The 20771-nt window shown below is 42.3% G+C and overlaps 1 protein-coding gene across 3 annotated transcripts in view; it reads left to right on the forward strand.

The window, feature by feature from the left end:
* Positions 1-20771, forward strand: part of nup205 (nucleoporin 205) — a 128903-nt gene that overhangs the window by 33920 nt on the left and 74212 nt on the right. For 2 of the 3 annotated variants that reach the window (XM_059977747.1, XM_059977748.1), the window contains exons 8-12: positions 2606-2781; positions 8937-9053; positions 13887-14024; positions 14419-14569; positions 18021-18226. In XM_059977747.1, the coding sequence (XP_059833730.1) occupies positions 2606-2781; positions 8937-9053; positions 13887-14024; positions 14419-14569; positions 18021-18226 (788 nt within the window). Of the gene's footprint in view, positions 1-2074; positions 2141-2605; positions 2782-8936; positions 9054-13886; positions 14025-14418; positions 14570-18020; positions 18227-20771 lie in introns of those variants that run through there. The other variant, XM_059977749.1, reaches the window with a different exon arrangement.

Consider the following 20771-nt stretch of genomic DNA (forward strand, 5'->3'; position numbering starts at 1 on the left):
AAGTCAACATCGCTTGTGCTGGGAAGACCCTACCCCCCCCAACTTTGATTAAGTCCATGCTTTTCCAAATATAAGTAAATCCTGTCCCTAATCTCCAATAATTGCCCTACTACTAGTGTAGTGCTCTCTCCCCATTAATTTCTTGACATCCTTTCTTTCGCAAAGGAACAACAGTGGTGGGACCTTGGTTATAGCTCAAATTTTCAAAGATCTCCCTCAGTATCCATGGATAGATTTCATCAGGCCTCTGGGACAACCACCCATAAAGTTTTTCAAGAGGCCCGGTACCAATTTAATATCAACTTTTCTTTGAATATCACCATATCTCACATTCATCCATGTCCTACTTCATGATGATGTAGCACCTTTTCCACTTCCTCTAATTCCATGCATAAATTCCCTCCTTTGTCCTTGGCCTTTGCTTTGCTACCTCAGCTCTTAACATAGATATAGAGTAAACTTAAAGGATTCTCTTTATTCCTATTTACCAGGGAAATATCACAGCCCTATTCAGCTCTCCTATCTCCTTGCTTAAGTTCTTTTGTTTATTTTATTTTCCTCGAGGGCCTGTCTGATTTCATCTTCCTAAATGTCACATAGACTTCTTTTTTCCCTTTGATTAAACTTATCATATCTCTTTCCATCCAAGGTTTCAGACATCTAATTGGCTGGACTGTAACATGGCAGATGTTGATTTAGTTCCAAGCAGCCACTTCCAATCTCCTGTTGCAGTACCTTCCTCACCCAAATTAACACCTTTACCTGAGGACCAACATCCTTATCCTTGGCGATCTTGAAACTTAGGGATAGTGATCCTAAAATTCTCCCTCAGTGAAACTCTGATTACCTTGTACAATGTCTGGTATGGGCTCTTCCCCAGCTGAGCTATTTTCATACTGTTTAGAAACATAGAAAACCTACAGCACAATACAGGCCCTTTGGCCCACAAAGCTGTGCCAAACATGTCCTTACCTGAGAAATTACCCATAGGATAACTTCTGCCATGTTACAGTCCAGCCAATTACCCATAGGGTAATTTCTCAGGGTTACCCATAGCCTATTTTTCTAAGCTCCTTTTCCACCTATCCAGGAATCTCTTAAAAGACCCTATCGTATCCACCTCCATCACCGTTGCCAGCAGCCCATTCCACGCACTCGCCACTCTGCGTATAAAAAAAAACTTACCCCTGACATCCCCTCTGTACCTTCTTCCAAGCACCTTAAAACTGTTTTTTCTGGTGCTAGCCATTTCAGCTCTGGGAAAAAGCCTCTGATTATCCACACGATCAATGCCTCGTTTCAAGAATTTTTTTGGATGGACCTGATAAATTCTGCCCCAGCTAAACCCACTAAACACTGGGGAAGTTAAAAATCACCTACTACAACCTACTTCATTATATTTACATCTTTCTGTAATCTGCCTGCATATTTGTTCCTTTAACTAGCAATTGGCAGCCATACAATTTAGTCCCAGCATAGTCACTGCACCATTCTTATTCCTGAGTTCTACCCATATGGTCTGTTTGGAGGAGTTCTCCTGGGATGTCTAATATTTTTGATGGGTAATACATCTCCCCCCACTTTTTTTTAACATCCATCACTGCACATCTGAAATTTATCTTTAACCTAGAATGTGGAACTGCCAGTCCTGCCCCTCTTTCGACTCAGGTCTCTCTAATGGCTGCAGTAATGTAGTTCCATGTACTAATTTGGACTGTTAGCTTATCTGCTTTACCTGTTGTACTCTTTGCATTAAAATAAACACACTACAGATTGTGAGCCTCACGATGTTTATTAATCTTACCATGCCAATTCACCAAAGCTCCACTTTGACCTCAAGACGGTTCTTCTCAAAATGGCTTCCCTGCCTCCCTTTTGCATGCTGTCAGGAGGAGGAAATGTACTTTGTCTTAGCTGAAACTTTATAACTAATCGTTGCTGCTCCTTCACTGCTCAGTCTGTCAGTAGGGCAAAGCTTGATCTATTACTGCCAAAAAAAAATTAAACGGTTTGCAGTCTATTTGGTATTATTCTCTTTATGTTTTTCTTACTCTTTGCAGCCCAGAGCATCTGCCTAGCTGTGAAGGGATGGCATGACCTGAGCCATTTGCTTTGCAGTGACCTTCTTGGAATGTCTGAGGTGTGCAGCCACTTCTCTTGGGTTACCTTTCCTCAAGTTTGGCCACACTGCTTATCTGAAGATGGGTTTCAGCATTTTGGTGGTGGGGCTGGTATTGGTTATTCAGGTTCCATGAACTTGGTGAAGGAGATTTTGTATTTTATCATGCTGCTCTGTATCACTAGCTAACAAGGAATGTGGTTCATTCTTTAAACCAATGACATCAATAATTTAATCTCCCTCCACATACATTGTAAAACTAATTAAAGGTATAACAAAGCCATAATAATAAGTTGCTTTAAAAGTTCACAACATTTGTGATGTCTTTAAGCACTTGACAGTGTATGAACAGTGTATACTCAAGAGAACATGGAATTAGAGCCTTTTCGGTAATAATCATGCCATATCAGTTATAAAATTGAGTGTATGGGATGCAGATTTCTATGAGCACTGGTCTTAATGTGCCTGTTTTGTTTTAATCCCCAGCTTTGACTGAATTCACAGAGGCAGATGAGTTGATTGCTAACATGGCAATAGGACAGAATGCCTTCCTTTTCCTCACGGAAGCTGTGGTGGGAGCTGAGGGCTTGTACCTGGATGAGTTCTATATCCGCAGGATTCACAACCTCGTTGCAGACTTTTTGACACTCATGCCAATGAAGGTGAGTTGGAGAGGCAATGGACAAACAAACGTTGTGATTCTGAATTTGCATCCCTGTTTGTGCTGTTCACTGCAAAGGACAAATTAGTCATTCATACTTTAGAAAGCTGTGGTTGCATATGTCTAAGCCCAAGTAAGTTATGTATACTTTCCGACTCCTTTTACATGAACTTACACAGAAACACAATGTGGACACAAACTTACTGATATTACTTCCTTATCTGACAACATTATTATCTCCTTCATCTTGCATCTTGGTCGTTACTTTGAAGAATTTTTTATTACCTTGAAGCTTGTGGCAAAATGCCAGGGACAGGCCACCCTGTCTGTGCAATTTATCACTTGGATGAAGAGATCTCTGATTGCACTGGCATAGCTAAGCTGTTGATGTCCCGAGTACCCATATGATAAACTTCTGTGCTAATGTCATTATGAGTAAAACTGTTCTTTAATTTCAGTCTTGTTTTCCTAGAGGTGTCATGGGAAGTGGTAAAATTTTGATGGTGCTGTCTGCTGAGCGCTGGCATTCCAAACTGTGTTAATTAGTGGGAATAAACCAACCCACAAATCCTTTACTTGTGTTTCCATTCTGAGCGGTTAAATGAACAGCAAGGTAAAATGAATCAACATTTTGCTGGTTGATCTTAAACCATAAGTAAACCCCTCATAAAAATGACATAGGTACAATGCACAGCCACGTGCAGTCATTCACAGTGATTACTGATGACTCATTCACTAACGTTTGTGAATGTGGGCCCTTTTATCAATGCTGCTGTTTGGCCCAGAGACATGTCCACGATGTTTTACTTCACCATGGCATTTAATTGATTTTGAGGTACTCTTTTTGTTCATGCTTAAAAGGCTTTTTAGTTGGAAATATCTGTTAGGAAATAAAAAGAGTAGACAAAATAGGTTTCATGAATGAAGCATGTCATGATGACATCTAATGTTATAACAAATTAACCAGCATGTTCATCATTTTAATTAAACACAGTGGGGAGGTGTTTTTGAGGAGAATGGAAGTTCTTGGAATGGATTTAGATGTGTACACTTAATGAAGCTTCAAAAACTGTTGGAGCGCATGAATTCCATTATCTGGAAACCAGTTGTTTTTCTTAGCAGCTATTTTGCATTTGTCAATCCACATAACATGTTAGAAGGAGGTTAAGAATAACTGCCATTTAAATTGTGGATCATAATTATGCAAGATGTTTACTTTTATCTTCCTGGTTACAGACTTCGGAGAAAAGTCTCGTGCAACAAAAAGCGAGAATGAGCAAAATTACATCAACTCATCACTTTACTTGCTAAGAATGTAACCTGGCACCCAGCTACATTTGCAGCTCCTATTCATAGATCAGAGATACTTCAGCAGAGAAGGTTCTTGTCCTCTGGCATTGTTGCCAACATCAGTTGCACCTCAGAATTACCTTTGCGTTTTCCCAAGTACTTTCAAATGTCCCGTCATTTTAACCATGAGGCATGTTAAACAATTCGCTCAGTCAACTTGAGCTATTGGTGCTGGGTCTGCATGACCCCATCAAATCCATTGCACTGGTGAGCTCACTTTGGCCAACTGGCAGACACTTGTAAAGGGAGTTTCTTCTTTTTTCTTTGTTACTGTGTATATAATCAAAAGGGCTTCTTTGTTTTGTTAAAAGCAGGATTGCTCCTTTGTTGCGAGAGAGTGCTGGAAGCTTGTTTGGGATAAAATTTACTGATAACGAAAATTGTATTCCTTTGTAAACCAAATGGGGATTAATGTTCTTTCTTCTGAGTCTGTAAGCTTTTGTTGACGGGCTTTTGAATAGATCGCGCGAGGGGTTTGAGAGAGAGGACACAATGCTGTAAGCTGGGCGAGGAACGGACCCCAAGCGGGGGTCCGAGGCCAGAAGGTACTCCGAGGAGGGGGGATGAAGCTAGATGTGCTTGGTTGACCACTCGGAGGGTCCTGAGCTGCGAGCCGAGGAGTTCGGAGGGGATCGAATGGTGGCCAGAAGACTTCAATAATTGAGCTCCAACGGTTGTGCACGAAGTGGTTTGGACTTTGATAAGTTTGACGCCTTTTCTTTAGTTTTTCTCTTCATATATACTGTATCGTTATTAATCACTTAGTTATAGTAACCTTTATAAATTGTACTAATTTAATTGCTTATGGTGTACTGTCTGTCTTTGGGTGAGGCGGGGACATCACACAGCATCCACACCAGCTGATTACGCAGTTTGGCGGGGCCGAAGGCTGCTCCCCCTAGACGAGAACGAGCTGAGCGAGCCTGAGGTGACCCAGGGGGTTACATTGAGAGGTGCTCGTCCGGGATTGATTTCTGTGGAAGCTGTGTGATCACCCTCTTTAAATTGTGTCTGCGGCGAAGAGCTGGTGTGCCTTTGTGGGTGTGCGATTGCTGGTTATCACTGCGTGTGTGTTGGGTGGGCTGGCTGCTGTTGGTAGCCTGGAGGTCATTGTTCGAGTTCTGACTAGTGCTGACGAAATGGTGGTGGGACCATGGGTTGTCCGTACTGTTTGGAGAGTGAGGAGTGACAGGTTGGGATGTTTCAGCAGTGGTGAGCTCCGCCCGGTTGTTGGAATAATGTCCAGCCCTAAAGGGGCGGAGGCGTGGGCGGAGCGGACCCCTCAGTTGTTGGGTGAGTGGCAGTGCTTGGCTGAGGAAAAGCGTCAGGGACGGGTTGAAAGTTTGAGTAGGCGGGCTGGTGACTTTGTTAGAATTGTCGGGCGCAATTACCTTGAAGTGACTGCTGCTAGTTCTGGGAACGTGTGGGAAAATGCGTGTGGTTTGACTGGAAGTCAAATGCCGCAGCTGGGGCTTATCATATCTGTGGCAGGAGATTGGTGGAAAATTTTTAGGGTATCCCTTTTGCCTAGGGGGGGCAAATAAATTGCTTGTGGTGCCAAGAGGATCTGTCAAGGGGATCAGTTGTTCCGTTGATTCGAGAGGTGTCGGGAAACTTAGAGGAGGCCAAGTGGGGGAACGGCTTGGGGTCTCTGGGGGAGCACGTTCCCAGCAAAGTACCAAGGAACTCCCGAAAGGAACAGACTCTATTCCTGAAGGCTTAGAGGGGCCACGCGCACAGGTGTTGTTACGGATGGATGGAAGTCAAGTTAAAGCCATCCTCGGCACCGGGGCATCAGTTAAGTTGCTGTACAGTTTGTTTTATAACCGTTATTGAAAGCACTTACCCTTGATGACATTGAGGGCACTGGAGATTTGGGGTACCAGTGCCGTTGATTATCCAGATGACGGTTGTTGGTCAGTGAAAATGGAGTTCTTAGAGGCAAAAGTGGAGGTGACTGGGGTTCATGAATCGTTAATGCTGATGTGTCCGGACACTGTTGAGACGGGCAGCGTTTCTGTTCTAGAGAGTACCAATATCCTGCTGGTGCGCTTGGGGGCCTGCCCGGAGGAGGCGGGTGAGTGCTGTTTGGAGGCATTGTCGATGCACCCAGAGTTTCGAGCTGCTTGTGCGGACGTGTGTAGCAGCATTGGGCCGATACCGAATTCACATAAGAGCCAGTGGTGGTACGGCCTGGGGGAAGTATCTGAGGGTGAGACCCTCTTAGTGGACGCTGCGAAATACCATGAGGGAGGGGAGTTGACTGCTGAAGACACCTCGAAGAGAGAGAGGTTGCGGCGACTGGCCCCTACAGCCGTGGAAGACGTAGGCAGCGTGTGTGTGGATTATATTGCGCTGAAGAGGCACACTGTCAGTGACCAGAATATGGCCCTGAGGGCCGAAGAGGCGATGGCCTATCTGAGTGGTGCGATGTGGTTTAAGGTGCTGGATCTGAGGAGTGGATGTTGCCAGATCCTGATGAGTGGGGCTGACAAGGAGAAGACGGCCGTTATAAATTCCCTAGGAGTCTTCGGGTCCGAAAAGATGCCACAGGGCATATCTGGAGCCCTTGCAACCTTCCTGCGGGGCAGGTGGAAGACCATAGGGGATGTGGAGGCGTTTGGAGTTTTGGTGTATGTGGATGATCTCTTGGTATTTGGACTTGCCTCAGGAGAATATGAAGTGAGGTCGTTGCAGGAGCGGCTGAGAATTACAGAGTTAAAGTGTTTTCTGGACACGTGCCAGGGCTGGCGAAGATCGCAGCTCGTGAGTGACTGTCTCTACGGAATCAAGTTTGAAATGAAGACGGAGAGACTGGAAAAAGTGATCTGGAACCATTCGGAAGACTTACAAGTTGGAGAGAATGAAGAAAGTTGTTTGACTGAGGGCAATAGCAAACTGAGAACCTGGAGAGGGGAGTTTGCGGAGGTGAAGAAATTACAGACGGATCTCAGAAGAGAGAAGCGGAAGCTTGAAGGGAACCTGAAGATGACCATTGACAGTTCAAATGAAGTGCAAAACCTGAAAGTTGATCTGGAAGAAGTCATGAGGAAGAAAAAGCTGGAGAGAAGTGCAGTGAATACTGAACAGGAGGCTGAAGAGACTGCAGGAGCAGTGCAGGGCACGTGTTTCCGTTTGGAGAAGATCAAACAGCAACTACCGACCGCAGAAATGAGGAAGAATACAGATTCGATGGATAATGTGCTGGATGTGTGGTACATGCGGCCTTTTGCTGACTTTCCCTCGATTGAGGAAGAGACCTTTGGCCCTTCTCCCATTGAGTCAGGTGTAGCGGGAAGGGTTAGCTGTGTGCAGTGTGGGGCATGAGTGAGAGGTTGAGAGAGGAGTTGGTAGTGGGCCCAAGGTATCCACAGTTGTGTCCGAGCCTGAAGGCTTTAGGTGAGGGGGTACGGAGGTCTCAGAAGGGTTAGGGAACTCCCAGATGGTTGGCCTAAGTAGCGCCTGAGGAACAGGGCGAGAGGTTTACTGTGTGGGAAGATGTCACTGTTTGTGCTTGGGTTACGGTGTGTTGGCAGGAAAGGTGGCGAGTTATTTAATAGTCATGAGCACATGACTTTTATTTGGTGGGGGGAGAGTGTAAAGGGGGTTTCTTCTTTTTTCTTTGTTACTGTGTATGTAATCAAAAGGGCTTCTTTGTTTTGTTAAAAGCAGGAATGCTCCTTTGTTGTAAGAGAGTGCTGGAAGCTTGTTTGGGTTAAAATTTACTGATAACGAGAATTGTATTCCTTTGTAACCAAATGGGGATTAATGTTCTTTCTTATGAGTCTGTAAGTTTTTGTTGACGGGCTTTTGGGCAGATCGGCTAAAGGGGTTTGAGAGAGAGAATGCAATGCTGTAAGCTGGGCGAGGAAGTACTCCGAGGCCAGGAAGTACTCCGAGGAGGGGGGGATGAAACTAGATGTGCTTGGTTGACCACTTGGAGGGTCCTGAGCTGCGAGTCGAGGAGTTCGGAGGGGATCGAATGGTGGCCAGAAGACTTCAATAATTGAGCTCCAACGGTTGTGCACGAAGTGGTTTGGACTTTGATAAGTTTGACGCCTTTTCTTTAGTTTTTCTCTTCATATATACTGTATCGTTATTAATCACTTAGTTATAGTAACCTTTATAAATTGTACGAATTTAATTGCTTATGGTGTACTGTTTTTGGGCGGGGATATCACACAGCATCCACACCAGCTGATTACCCAGTTTGGCAGGGCCGAAGGCTGCTCCCCCTAGACGAGAACGAGCTGAGCGAGCCTGAGGTGACCCAGGGGGTTACACACTCATAGTCTACGATACATAAAAAGTCCTACCTTTACCCTCGTGGTTCTAATAATAATAATGATAAATATTCATTTCCCCTTCGTATATTGGTTGAAGTCGCTTGACAGTGTGCTTATAGAACTAGTGCACTGTAATGTAGGGGTATTGCATTAATCAAATTTAATAGTACAAGAAGAACCAAGGAAAGTGAACTCAAAACTCTGAATGGTAGGGATAGGCTAGTTGTTAGACTGTGGATGTTTTGCCTAACTCCTAATATCTTGGATGGATGTTCTCGCTTGTCTCTACTATCTTTGCTGAGCTACATTACCTCTGATTTTGAAGTTCCCATCTCAGTCTTAAAAGCTTTCTGTAGGTTTCCCTTTCCTATCTGTTCAGTTTTCTTTAGTCCCTTTCTGAGAGTACTGAAGACTTGATGGATGAACCACTGTTCCATCAGTTTAGTATGGCTGAAAATGGCCTAAAAGGAGGTGTCATGAGTAAGGTGTCATCTTTGTGATCTTCCCTCCTGTCCCACAGGTTAAACAGCTGCGGAACCGTGCAGACGAGGATGCCCGAATCATCCACATGAGCCTGCAGATGGGCACCGAGCCACCTTCCACCCTGCGGCGTGACCTCGAGCACCTGATGCTACTGGTGAGATGAATCTCCTCTCTGTTCCCTTGGTGTTTAAAATGTGCAGTTCAACAACATCAGCTTGCATTTATGTTACATTTTTATGTATGACGTGAAGGATTGTCAATATAATTTGAATGCTCCTGCAGTATGTCGAGGGAAAGGATTGGTGAACGAAAAAGAGGCATAATTTAAATTTCCAAAGAAGAATGTCCTCGGCTTGCAGTTCATAATTTGATGTCTTCATGGATATAAACTCAGTGGCCACCTTATTAGGTACACATATACACATGATTGCTAATGCAAATGTCTAACCAGCCAATCATAAGGCAGCAAGCAACTCAATGCATAAAAACAAGCATACATGGCCAAGAGGTTCAGTTGTCAGTGCCATATGAAGTGGTTTGAGTATCTTAGAAACTGCTGGCCTCCTGGGATTTTTACACACAGCAGTCTCAAGGGTTTACACAGAGTGGTGCAAAGAAACAAAAACAAAATCCAGTAAGCATTAGTTCTGTGAGCAAAAATGCCTTGTTAATGAGAGAGGTCAGAGGAGAATAGCCAGACTGATTTAAGCTGACAGGAATGTGACAGTAACTCAAATAACCACACGTTACAACAAGGGTGTGCACCATGGACTATATCTGAGCCGAAATACCAAAGCAAAGTATTTTGAATGCAAGAAACCTGAAGCAAAAACAGAAAATTATGAAAATATTTTAGCAGGTTGAACAGCATTTTGTGGACAAAGAAACTAAGTCAGTCGTTCACACACAATTACAAAACAATGGAGAATAACAGACAGTGGAGATGAGTGAAGTTAGGAGAGAGGAGAGAATACCAGGGATGATTTGTGACAGGGTCAAAGGAGAGGGAAGCTGTATTGGGAAAGGATGCTCTGTAAGTTAACAAAAGCCTACAGGAGGCTATTGGTGCAAAACTGTATTGGTCTCTGTTGTTGTTTTGGATCCATCAGCTGCGTGGAGAGTGCTGCATAGGCAACAGCTTACTCTCCATATCACGGCACCCATTGTTGACCCTGACCAATGGAAGGTCTCAGTCTGTCCAGCATACAATAACTGAAAATATAAGAATGGGCCACTCTGTTACCCAAAAAGATAGTGATTGGCCTGACTCTAACCACCTTAGATTCCCAAGACACTTTTGAGGGGAAGAGTTACAGTGAATGACAACCCTCTGAGAGAGAAGATGTCATATCAGTGTTGAAAATGGGCAACCCCTTGTTTCTAAACATTCCAGTGAATGCTGACCAACCTTTCCTCAAAGGGCAACTTGTCCATTGCGTGTATTAGATTATTTAGATTCTGAACTGCTTATAAAGCATTAACATCCATCCTTACCACTCTCTTTGTAAAAAAACACAACCTCTGAAATCACCCCCAATCACCTAAAAATGACGTCCTCTTATATTAGCCACTGCTGCCAGGGCAGGGGTCAGCAACCTTTACCACTGAAAGAGCCACTTGGACCCGTTTCCCACAGAAAAGAAAACACTGGGAGCCGCAAAACCCGTTTGACATTTAAACTGAAATAACACTGCATACAACGTTTTGTTTTGCCTTTATGCTATGTATAAACAAACTATAATGTGTTGCATTTATGAAATTGATGAACTCCTGCAGAGAAAACGAAATTACATTTCTGCATGCAACAAAAACATTTTGAACTCCAAAAAAAAGACATTGGGTTGAAGGTTACTTTTAAGTAAAATACTCAACGTCTATTTGAGTCCTTCTTGTATTTATGAAAAACGCCAAACTTAAATTTGCCGCCAGCAGCAAACCAAAAATAACGTCAGCCAGCTGTCAACCTGAAAAATAAAAGGACTATTTCACTGAACAATGAAAACATATGAATATACGTAAAATAATAGGCAATTAAAATATTTATCATACTTGTTCAGGTTGACTCACACCTGACAAAGCAGTCGTATTCAGTAGGGATGGATCGATGCTTAGGGGAGTGACCGGGAAGGATAATGTGTTTTTTTCCTCTCTGAACTCACAGAAGCGTTTCCCAAACGATGTTTGCATTGCGATGATTGCAGAATGTAAATACTCCGAATTTATCATGTCGTGACCTTGTTTGAACTCTCTCAAATTGGGGAAGTGAGACAATGTGCCTTTCTGTAAATCTCTGGCAAGCAATGTCAACTTGCGCTCGAATGCCAAAACATCCTCCAACATGTGCAGGGCTGTACGTCCTTACCCCGTTGAAGAGCTGTGTTCAGCGTTTTCAGGTGCGCTGTCATGTCTACCATGAAGTGTAGCTTTTCCAGCCACTCTGGCTGTTCCAGCTCAGGAAAGTTGAGCCCTTTGCTGCCCAGGAAAGTTTTCACTTCTTCCAGACACGCGACAAAGCGTTTCAGCACCTCCCCTCTGGACAGCCAGCGATAAAAACACGTTGTAGCGGTGTGCTACACGCAGTCAGTAAACTGCAGTCAAAGATAGCTTTATTCGAACTAAACAGCCTTGCTTTTAAGCCTCCCTCAACCCGCCCCCCATGGGCGCGGATGCTGCAAAAGACACGTACTCACAAACCCCCGTAGGCTATCTCCCTTAGCCTGAATGCTGGCTAATTGTGAGCCGGTTCGGATGTGTCAGGAAATGGGTCGCCACAACGTCTTATTTAGATTGTACAAGATCACCGTAATCTTCAAATTTAGATTTACATTTCAAAAACTAACAAACTAACATAAAATACATTTTAATTAAATACTGACCATGTAGCGGTGTGCTACACGCAGCGCTAAAATTACGACACGGAGTCGGTAACTGCAGTCGAAGGAAAAAACTTTATTCGAAATCTTCAGCCTCACTTTTAAGCCTCCCTCAACCTGCCCCCCATGGCGCAGAGGCTCCAAAGCTCTGTGCTCGCAAACCCCCGTAGGCTATCTAATTGTGAGTCGGTTCGGATGTGCCAGGAAAAGTGTCGCCACAACCAATTATTTCCCAAAGCAACAGGGAGTCGCAGCACAGACGTAAAAGAGCCACATGTGGCTCCGGAGCCGCGGGTTGCCGACCCCCATGCCAGGGGAACAGATGTCAGCTGTCCACTCTAGGCCTCTTATCATAGTATACACCTCTATCAAGCCACATCTCATCAAAAAAAAAGCACCAAAAAAAATCCATCCTTCCATTGGGGACAAATAATGTATATGGTACTCCAGATGTGGCCAGTAAATCGCAGCATGAGTGAAGCATAATCTCTGTATTAATCTAAAATCCCCCTCACAATAAATGATAAAATTGATAAAACAGCTTTCCCCTACTCTGAAAGTTTATTTACTTCCACTGTTCGCACAATTTGTTTTTTTTTCTGCATATTGGGTCTTTTTTAATGGGTTCTATTTGGATTTGTTTGTTTTGTAGCTACCTGCAAGAAGATGAATCTCAAGGTTGTATAATGTATGCATACTTTGATAAGAAGTGTACTTTGAACTTTCATTATCTTTGGTAGCTGCTTTCCAGCCATGTGCACTGAGACATCCCGATATCTCCAGATGCCTCTACACTTCAAAGCTCTACAATCTCTCATCATTTATATAATGCTTTTTAAAAACAATTCAAAGTTAAATGGAGAATTTCATACATTTCCAGCGTAAACCTCAGTGCCAGATTTTCACCCGCTAACTTAAATCAGTATTCTTAATCTTTATCCTTCTTATGACCATTTCATGATTTACTTTGCTGTAAATTGGTTACTTAAAATCATTGAGGTAATTTGGAAAGAATTGTGGATATACTTGTTATCTGAATCTATTGAATGCCAACGTGGAGGCTGGGAGAATATGATAAGCTTTCTCAAAAGAAGCTGTGGCTTTTCTCTGTGGAGCAAGGGAAGATGAGAAGTGGCTTGATAGAGGTGTATACTATGATAAGAGGCCTAGAGTGGGCAGCTGACATCTGTTCCCCTGGCAGCAGTGGCTAGTATAAGAGGACGTCATTTTTAGGTAATTGGGCGTGATTACAGAGGTTGTGTTTTTTTACAAAGAGAGTGATAAAGTGCTTGGAACACTGCAGGAGCTGGTGGTTGAGGCAGATACATTAGGGACATTTAAGGGACTTAGATTGATGCATGGATGAATGAAAAATGGAAAACTCTGCAGGAGGGAGCATTTAGATTGATCTTGGAGTAGGTTAAAAGGTTAGCACATCATTTTGGGCTGAAGGGCCTATTCTGTGCTGTACCCTTATTCCACATTAATTGTTCCACATTATAAGGGTTGCTTGTGCTCACAGTGAATTTTATTGGAACAATGTACGAGGCTGAGGATTTACAGGTTACGGTGGAGGAAACGGGACTGAGGGAAATGCTCATTAGACGTGGCACTGACTTGATGGGACAAATTAAAGTTCAGGTGCCTGATCTGCAGTTGCTTTGGAGGGTGAGTGAGCATTTCTAAAGATGGAAGAATGGACCAGGTTCTCATCAGAGGGAATGTATTCTCCAGCAGCTGAAAGTTGAACTAAGGAAGAAAAATGTGATGCTGGCTGCCAGTGTTAAAAATTGCAGAAGACCCCTACGCTGTGAAGGAAGGTAGGTAGAATAGACAAAGGGTAACTTAGTCTTGTTCTGGCAGTCAACATGGGTTGAAGTGGACTGCTGAGGACACACAGTGGCAGAAATAGGTTACTGCAGGCTGAATGCTGGATTCTTTAAATTGTACAGTCAAATACACCAAATTTTTAACTTTGCCAATTGTGAAGCAATGCCAGTGAAGTTGATGCTGTCCATTTTAAGTGCCTACACTTGAAGTATTCATGCCCAAGTTGATACTTGTATGGTTCAAGAAATGAATTATTCCAGAGATGTTCATTCTCCTTTTGATAGATTGGGGAGTTGTACCTGAAAGACCCTTTCCAACTTGAACTCGCCCTTGAATATTGGTGTCCATCTGAACCATTGCAAGCCACAGCCACAACTGGTTCCTTCTCAGGTTTGACCCACCACAGGCCACCACAACGTCAGGTATGTCAGACAAATTGCACAATTGATCTGCGATAAATATTCAGTAATATGGATCGAAGGAGTTAATGGAGCTGAGGTATAGATCAGCCATCAAATGATGAGCAGCTCTGCTCTCTCTACTCTATTCATTGAGGAATGTGGTTCAGCTTTACTTTGTTAATTGCCTTTCTACAATGACTGATTGATGTTGTGTCAGCTCTCTTTCAGCCTCTCTGTGCTCATTTAATATTGCTCTGATTGAAAATTTGTAATGATTGTGCCCATCAACATTATGAAGAACATAATTAATACTTGACATATTTTCTTGCATTTCATGAAAGTAAATGCAAATCTTAACTTCAGTTATAAACTTGAAATAACAAAGTACTTCAATGTTTCTTTTCATTTCATGCAGGTTGTTCTGTCTAAATTTGTGAGGCAGATGGGTGATATGCTGCCCCCATCTCTCTATCTACCTTACCTTAAGATGCTCCGTGGACTGGCTAATGGGCCACATTGTGCACACTACTGCTTCAGTCTACTCAAAGTCAATGGCAGCAGCCATGGTAAGCTTTGTCTGCACAAATTGTTACTGTTGAGTGTTAGACAAGTAGCAGACCTGACAGGAAATCGATAGAAAATCCATCAAAGGTGTTCCTATTATTTGACAGTGAGGAACAGTGTGGTCTAAAGGCAAGTTAGAAATTTAAGGCTGTTCTGTGCATACTTCTTTTGGGCAAGCGTTGTACTGTCCATTATTGTACAACCTATTCCATTAACCTGAAAACATTTCCACTTTGGCAGTTTAATATTGACATTGCTTTTGTCTTTATTTCTATCAGTTTTTTTCAACTTGTCATCAAAGCTTAAAGATCAATATAATTAATTTATATCAAAGTACATGTATGTCACCATAAACTCCCTGGAGATTCATCTTCTTGCAGGCATTCACAATAGAACAAAGAAATACAACAGAATCAATCAAAAACTATACACAAGGACTGCAAACAACCGATGTGCAAAAGAAGACTAACTGCATATATATAAAAAAAACTAGGAACATGAATTGTAGAGAAAAATAAATTCCGCTGATGCTGGAAATCCAGAGTAACACACACAAAATGCTGGAGGAACTCAACAGGTCAGGTAGCATCTATAGGGAGGAATTAAAGAGTGAATTGTTCTGGCCAAGATCCTTCTTCAGGACTGGAAAGGAAGGGAGAAGAAACCAGAATAAGATGATAGGGGGAGGGGAAGGAGTCCAAGCTGGCATGTGATAGGTGAAGCCAGGTGAGGGGGTGGTGGATGGGTGGGGGAGAGGGGATAAAGTGAAAAGCTGGGAGGTGATAGGTGAAAAAGATAATGGATTGAAGAAGAAGGAATTTGATAGGGGAGGGGGGAGGACCATGGGAGGAAAAGAAGGTGGAGGGGCACTAGGGGGATGTGATTGGCGGGTGAGCAGAAGAGAAGGGGTAAAAGGGGGAGCCAGAGTGGGGAATGGAAGAAGTCCGTAAAATGAGTCCATAGTTTGTGAAGTTTGCTCACCTTTGAGGTGAGTGAAGTTGTCCACACTGGTTCAAGAGCCTGAGGGTTAAAGGGTAATAACTGTGTGGGACTTGCGGTTCTTGTACCACCTTACTGATGGCAGCAGCAAGAAGAGAGCTTGGCCTGGATTCTGGGGTGCTGCTTTCTAATCTGTGATTACAGGGTTTATTTCCACTTATCTGAATAGTAGTGTGACGTCTACACTGCTCTAGTGATCTGGCTCTTTCCTCATATTTAAGGGTGATTGGAAGATTGTGCTGTGCAGTTTTCACCCTTTTAGTTATAGTATCTTCTATACCAGCTGACTTCTACCTGATAAGTAGGGGTCAATCAGTCTAATGTGCTTAGTTTTAAAAAAAAAACATACTGGTGGCATGATCAATTTTCACCTGGAAAAACATGGGTTAATAAGGGCAAACTGGTGCTAGTTTGCTCATAATGAATCATCAGTGTGATTTCTCTGCTATATTAACTGAAGATGCAGGAAATGATTATGGATTTCCAGAGGGCAATTGATAATGTACATCTAAAATAGAAGAGCATGAAGTTAAAGCAGAATGATATAGTAGACATGAGACTAGGGTAGAAGTTCCTTCGCCATTCTCTGTGTGTTGCTATGGTGAAAGATGTTTTTATATTTTGTAAATATGAAGTGGTGTCTCCCAGGGGTTAGATCCATCATGTTTTTGTATATGAATGATACTTTTAAAATGACTAGGGCTTTGCTCTTTTTGGGAATGCAGTAAACAGTGAGCAGTTCAGGAGGACGAAAAGGAAAAGGTCAGGCACTTGACAAATGCAACTTAACATAGATAAATGAAATTGTGTACTTTGACAGAGGTGGTGAGGCAAAGCAGTGTAATCCAAATAGGATACAAGAGCAAAATGGTCTAGGAGTAGATTGATAAGGTGATGAAGGATGATAATACTAAAACTGCAGCTGCTGGTCGTCTTAAAATATAAAATTGTAGGAACACTCTACAGATCAGGAAAGAGAAACCGGGTTAATATTACAGGTCTAAGACAGTAATATCAGAGTATTGATTAAGAAATAATAATCACTTTAATTATAAAGAAATAACCACTTCAAATAAAGATTTAACAGGGTCATACCAGTGTGGAAGACTTAAGTAATATGATTAGACTGAAGAAGTTGTGATTATTCTTTAAGTTAGGAAGATTAAGGCAAGGATGATAGAGAGAATATGGTTCTAACATATTGTACCGTATATCTGCTATTCAGGAATCTCAGTGGTTCAGCATCTCTGCCTGATGGTGCTCCCTTTCTGCTGGGATCCTGGTTCCCACATTCCCTTTCATATGCTAGAGCCCCCGTTCCTGTGCTCCGCTTCCTATCCCCAGGGCCCCCATTCCTTTTCAACTTGTCTGGGTCACCAGGAGGTTTATTATCATTCTGTGAATCAGAAAGTTATTATGCTATTAATTTAAATAACGTTCAGTCGTCTGATAGATCTGCCTGACCAGTGGCACCAAAATTCCCAAGTGTGCAACATTATTGTAGTTTCACTACAGTTAGATTCCATAGAAATTTCTAACAGGTGGTGTTCTTGAAGAGGTGTAATTTGTAGAATTATTACTAAAATAGACAGCTCATTGAAAGAGCCATTTGGGTCCCTCTCTGCTGTATCATTCAATGATTATGCATTTGATGTTTCAAGTATTTAATTGCACTGGAGCATCAGTAATTGATGTGATAACTATACTGCGGCTGGAGAGTCTGTTGACATTCACCTTGTGGGATCACAGATGACAATTGTACTGAGGTCAAGTCTATGGAAATATAACACTCTAAATCACAGATGGATATCATAAGAAAGGAGATATACAACTATAAAACATAGAAGCAGATGTAGGCCAATCAGCCCATTGAGTCTGCCCCACCATTCTATAATGGCTGATTTATTATTCCTCTCAACCCCATTCTCTTGCCTTCTCCAAAAACTTTTAGCGTCCTTATTAACACTGTCAACCTCTGCTTTAAATTCACCCAGCTAACTGTGACAATGAATTCCACAGATTTACTACCCTTTGGCTAAAGAAATTCTTCCTCATCTCTGTTATAAAGGGGCATCCTTCTATCCTGAGGTTATGCCCTCTGGTCCTACACTCCCCCACTCAATCTGGGTCTTTCAATATTCAATAAATTTCAATGAGATTCTTCCCTCATTCTTCAAAAATGCTCCTCATATGTTAACCCAGGATTAATTCCCAGGATCATTCTTGTGACCCTCCTCTGGACCCTCTCCAATGCCACCACATCCTTACTTAGATAAGGGGTCCAAAACTGTTCATAATACTCCAAGTGCAGTCCGACCAATTCTTTGGAAAGCCTCAGCATTACATCCATGCTTTTGTAAAGGCTTGTGGAATGAGGATTAAAAAAAAATTGTACTGATGATTTCAGTGGTTTTCATTAACTGATAGACAATTGGTGTGCATTGTTTCTTGCAGTGGAGAATATCCAGGTGGTTGGAGGCAACCCAGTGTCATGGGAACATTTCTTCCATTCATTGATGTTGTACCACGAGCATTTACGGAGAGATATCCCAAGCACAGACACCATACAGTACAGGCAGATGCCACTGAGGGGCATTACACAGCGAGAGATGGATGGACTCATCGCCTTCTTGCAACTTACTGCCACAACCGTCAGTTGGGTAAAGTATTCTTGAATAAACTCCACAGTTGCAACTCTTAGAAGGTTCAAAGGAGAAGTTTCATCCCTCTATTTGTTTTGTGGAGAGTTACTGTCTTGTGGTAGAGGGAATAAAAACTTCAGTGACTAACTTCATGTCATGAGGTGTGAATATATAAGCTGCATCTAACCTCTTATCGCTGTTCTAAGCTTGGAATAGAATTGGGTTTAAATTTTGAGCATTACTGATCGGTTTGGCTCAGCTTCTGTGGGTGAACTGGCCGAGCTATACTGGGAGATGCACTATTTTTCACTTGTGTATTCCTTTTGGAGTGTAGACCAGGTGAAGATATTACTGTGGTGCCAACAACAATGTTGTTAATGTACCAACAGAAGAAAGTAAATCAAGTTGGAATAAATACTTCTCAGCTAGATTCTCCACTTTGTTTTTCATCCTTTACTTTCACTCGTTGATTTAGCTTTCTTTTTGTGATTGGTGTACTTAGCTCTCTACTTAGTGTTCCGTCTATTTATTTTGAACAAAAACCAAGTTCTGTTGTTAGTTGTTTTACTGCACCTTACTCGGCCGTGGTTGACTCAGCTATTCAAGGTTGACCTTCAGATTGCTGTGAAGCACTTTTATGGTCAACTGAAGGTTTTGTTTTGACAGAATCTGCAGATCACTCACTGTTGAGTTGACCCCTTTCAATGCTGCCAGACTGTGTTAAGCTGTAAAATGCACTGCCTTTAATATATTCCATTCATGAATACCGTGTCTCAGCATCAGCATTTATGAGGTTATCTATTTTAAACCTTCGCCTTTGCTTCCATTTTCAGCTGTGTTTTACTCAAAAACTCTTTCAGCTTTTGGGGTACAGAATAGTGATTGTTTAAAGAAAAATCATAGAACTCTGAAGAGCCACAACATTAATGGTCCATGAATTCAGATTATAAAATGTGTCATGAGAAGGTTCAATGGTATACTAGCCTATAAATCAGGAGGACTAGAATACAAAGCCATGGTTAGACCACACCTGGAGTGTGGTGAACATTAATTAGAGAAGATTGAACTGTCCTTTTGTTTTGGCTGGATGGACAGTCTGCAGCTAGGGCATGTATACTCAAGCTTAGAACCAGAACTTCACGATTGAGATTAGGAAATAGTTGCATGTGCAAAAGATGAAACTCCTTTCACCAGCAGTCAATCATGACAATTGTAGCTCTTAAGTCCGAGATCTAAGGAACATGGCACAAATATAGCTGCAGACTTGTTTACATGATTATTATGATCTCATTGAATGCTTGGCTAGTTTGAAAAGCATATCTTAGTTCATATGATTGCAACAAATTAACTTAAATAGAGCAGCATATAATGCTTGTTGGCAGTTGTGTTTTTCCAGTCAGCTGGGTTGCTTAGCCGTTTTTGAGATGCCTTGTCTTAGATGAGATTTCCAAACAGTGCAAGAAGACCTAGGCACATCACACCATGCTTGTTACTTAAAAGGGACCTGATTGGTTCCAGATCCCACCTTTTGCTACATAGCCTTGCAAGCCTTTATTTTCCCAAAAGTTCTACAACTGCCAATTCTGCTCAGAGTAATGAAGATTATCCAGTCTTCCTGACTGTTTATTTTTCCAAAGGTGCAGAATGTAAGTGAGAGAAATAAATTGGCCAACATGACCATATTTCCATATTTGCTAGTGATGCAGACTAAGTGGGATTGTGATTAAATGGCAACGTAAAGAGGTGTTAAGAGGATACAGACAAGCTAAGTGTGTAATTAAGAACATAGATAAAGTAATGTGGAAAACTGAGGTGCCCAGAGCAATATCTTTGAAAATGGTGACAGATTGGGAAATGTTGATGATCAGAGGGACCTTGGTACTCTCAAACTCAAACTACTGACTGATCTGGCTGTGGACACAGCTCCACCCACTTGCCTTTTCCTCATAGACCTTAATAACCCCTGCTATGTAAAAATCTACCTAATTATGCCTTAAATATATTTAATGAGGTAGCCTGTATTGCTTCCTTGGGCAGAGAATTCCATAGGTTCGACATTCTGTGGAAAAACAGTTTCTCCTCATCTCTATCCTAAATCTGTTCCCCAAATCTTGAGGCTATGTCCCCTAGTTCTAGTTTCACTTGTGCACAGAAACAATTTTCCTACCTTTATCTTGCCTATCCCTTTCATAATTTTATGCTTCTAGATGATCACATCTCATTCCACTGAATTTTAATGAATATAGTCTCAGGCAATTGAATCTCTCCTCATTTGTAACCCTTTTATCTCTAGAATCAACCTGGTGAACTTTCTCTGCACCACCTCCAAGCCCATCTAGAGACCAGAACTGAATGCAGTACCCTTGGTGTGATTTCACCTGTACCCTGTACAGATGCAGCATTACCTCCCTGCTCTTAAATTCAATTCCTCTACAATGAGGGCTAACATTTGCCGTCTTGATAACCTGTTGACCCTGCAAACAAACCTTTTATGATTCGTGTGGATGCGCTCCCAAATCCCTCTGCACAACAGCGTACTACAATAAAAAACACAAAATGCTGG

The sequence above is a fragment of the Hypanus sabinus genome, chromosome 8 (assembly GCF_030144855.1).
Source record: "Hypanus sabinus isolate sHypSab1 chromosome 8, sHypSab1.hap1, whole genome shotgun sequence".
Lineage (NCBI taxonomy): Eukaryota > Metazoa > Chordata > Chondrichthyes > Myliobatiformes > Dasyatidae > Hypanus > Hypanus sabinus.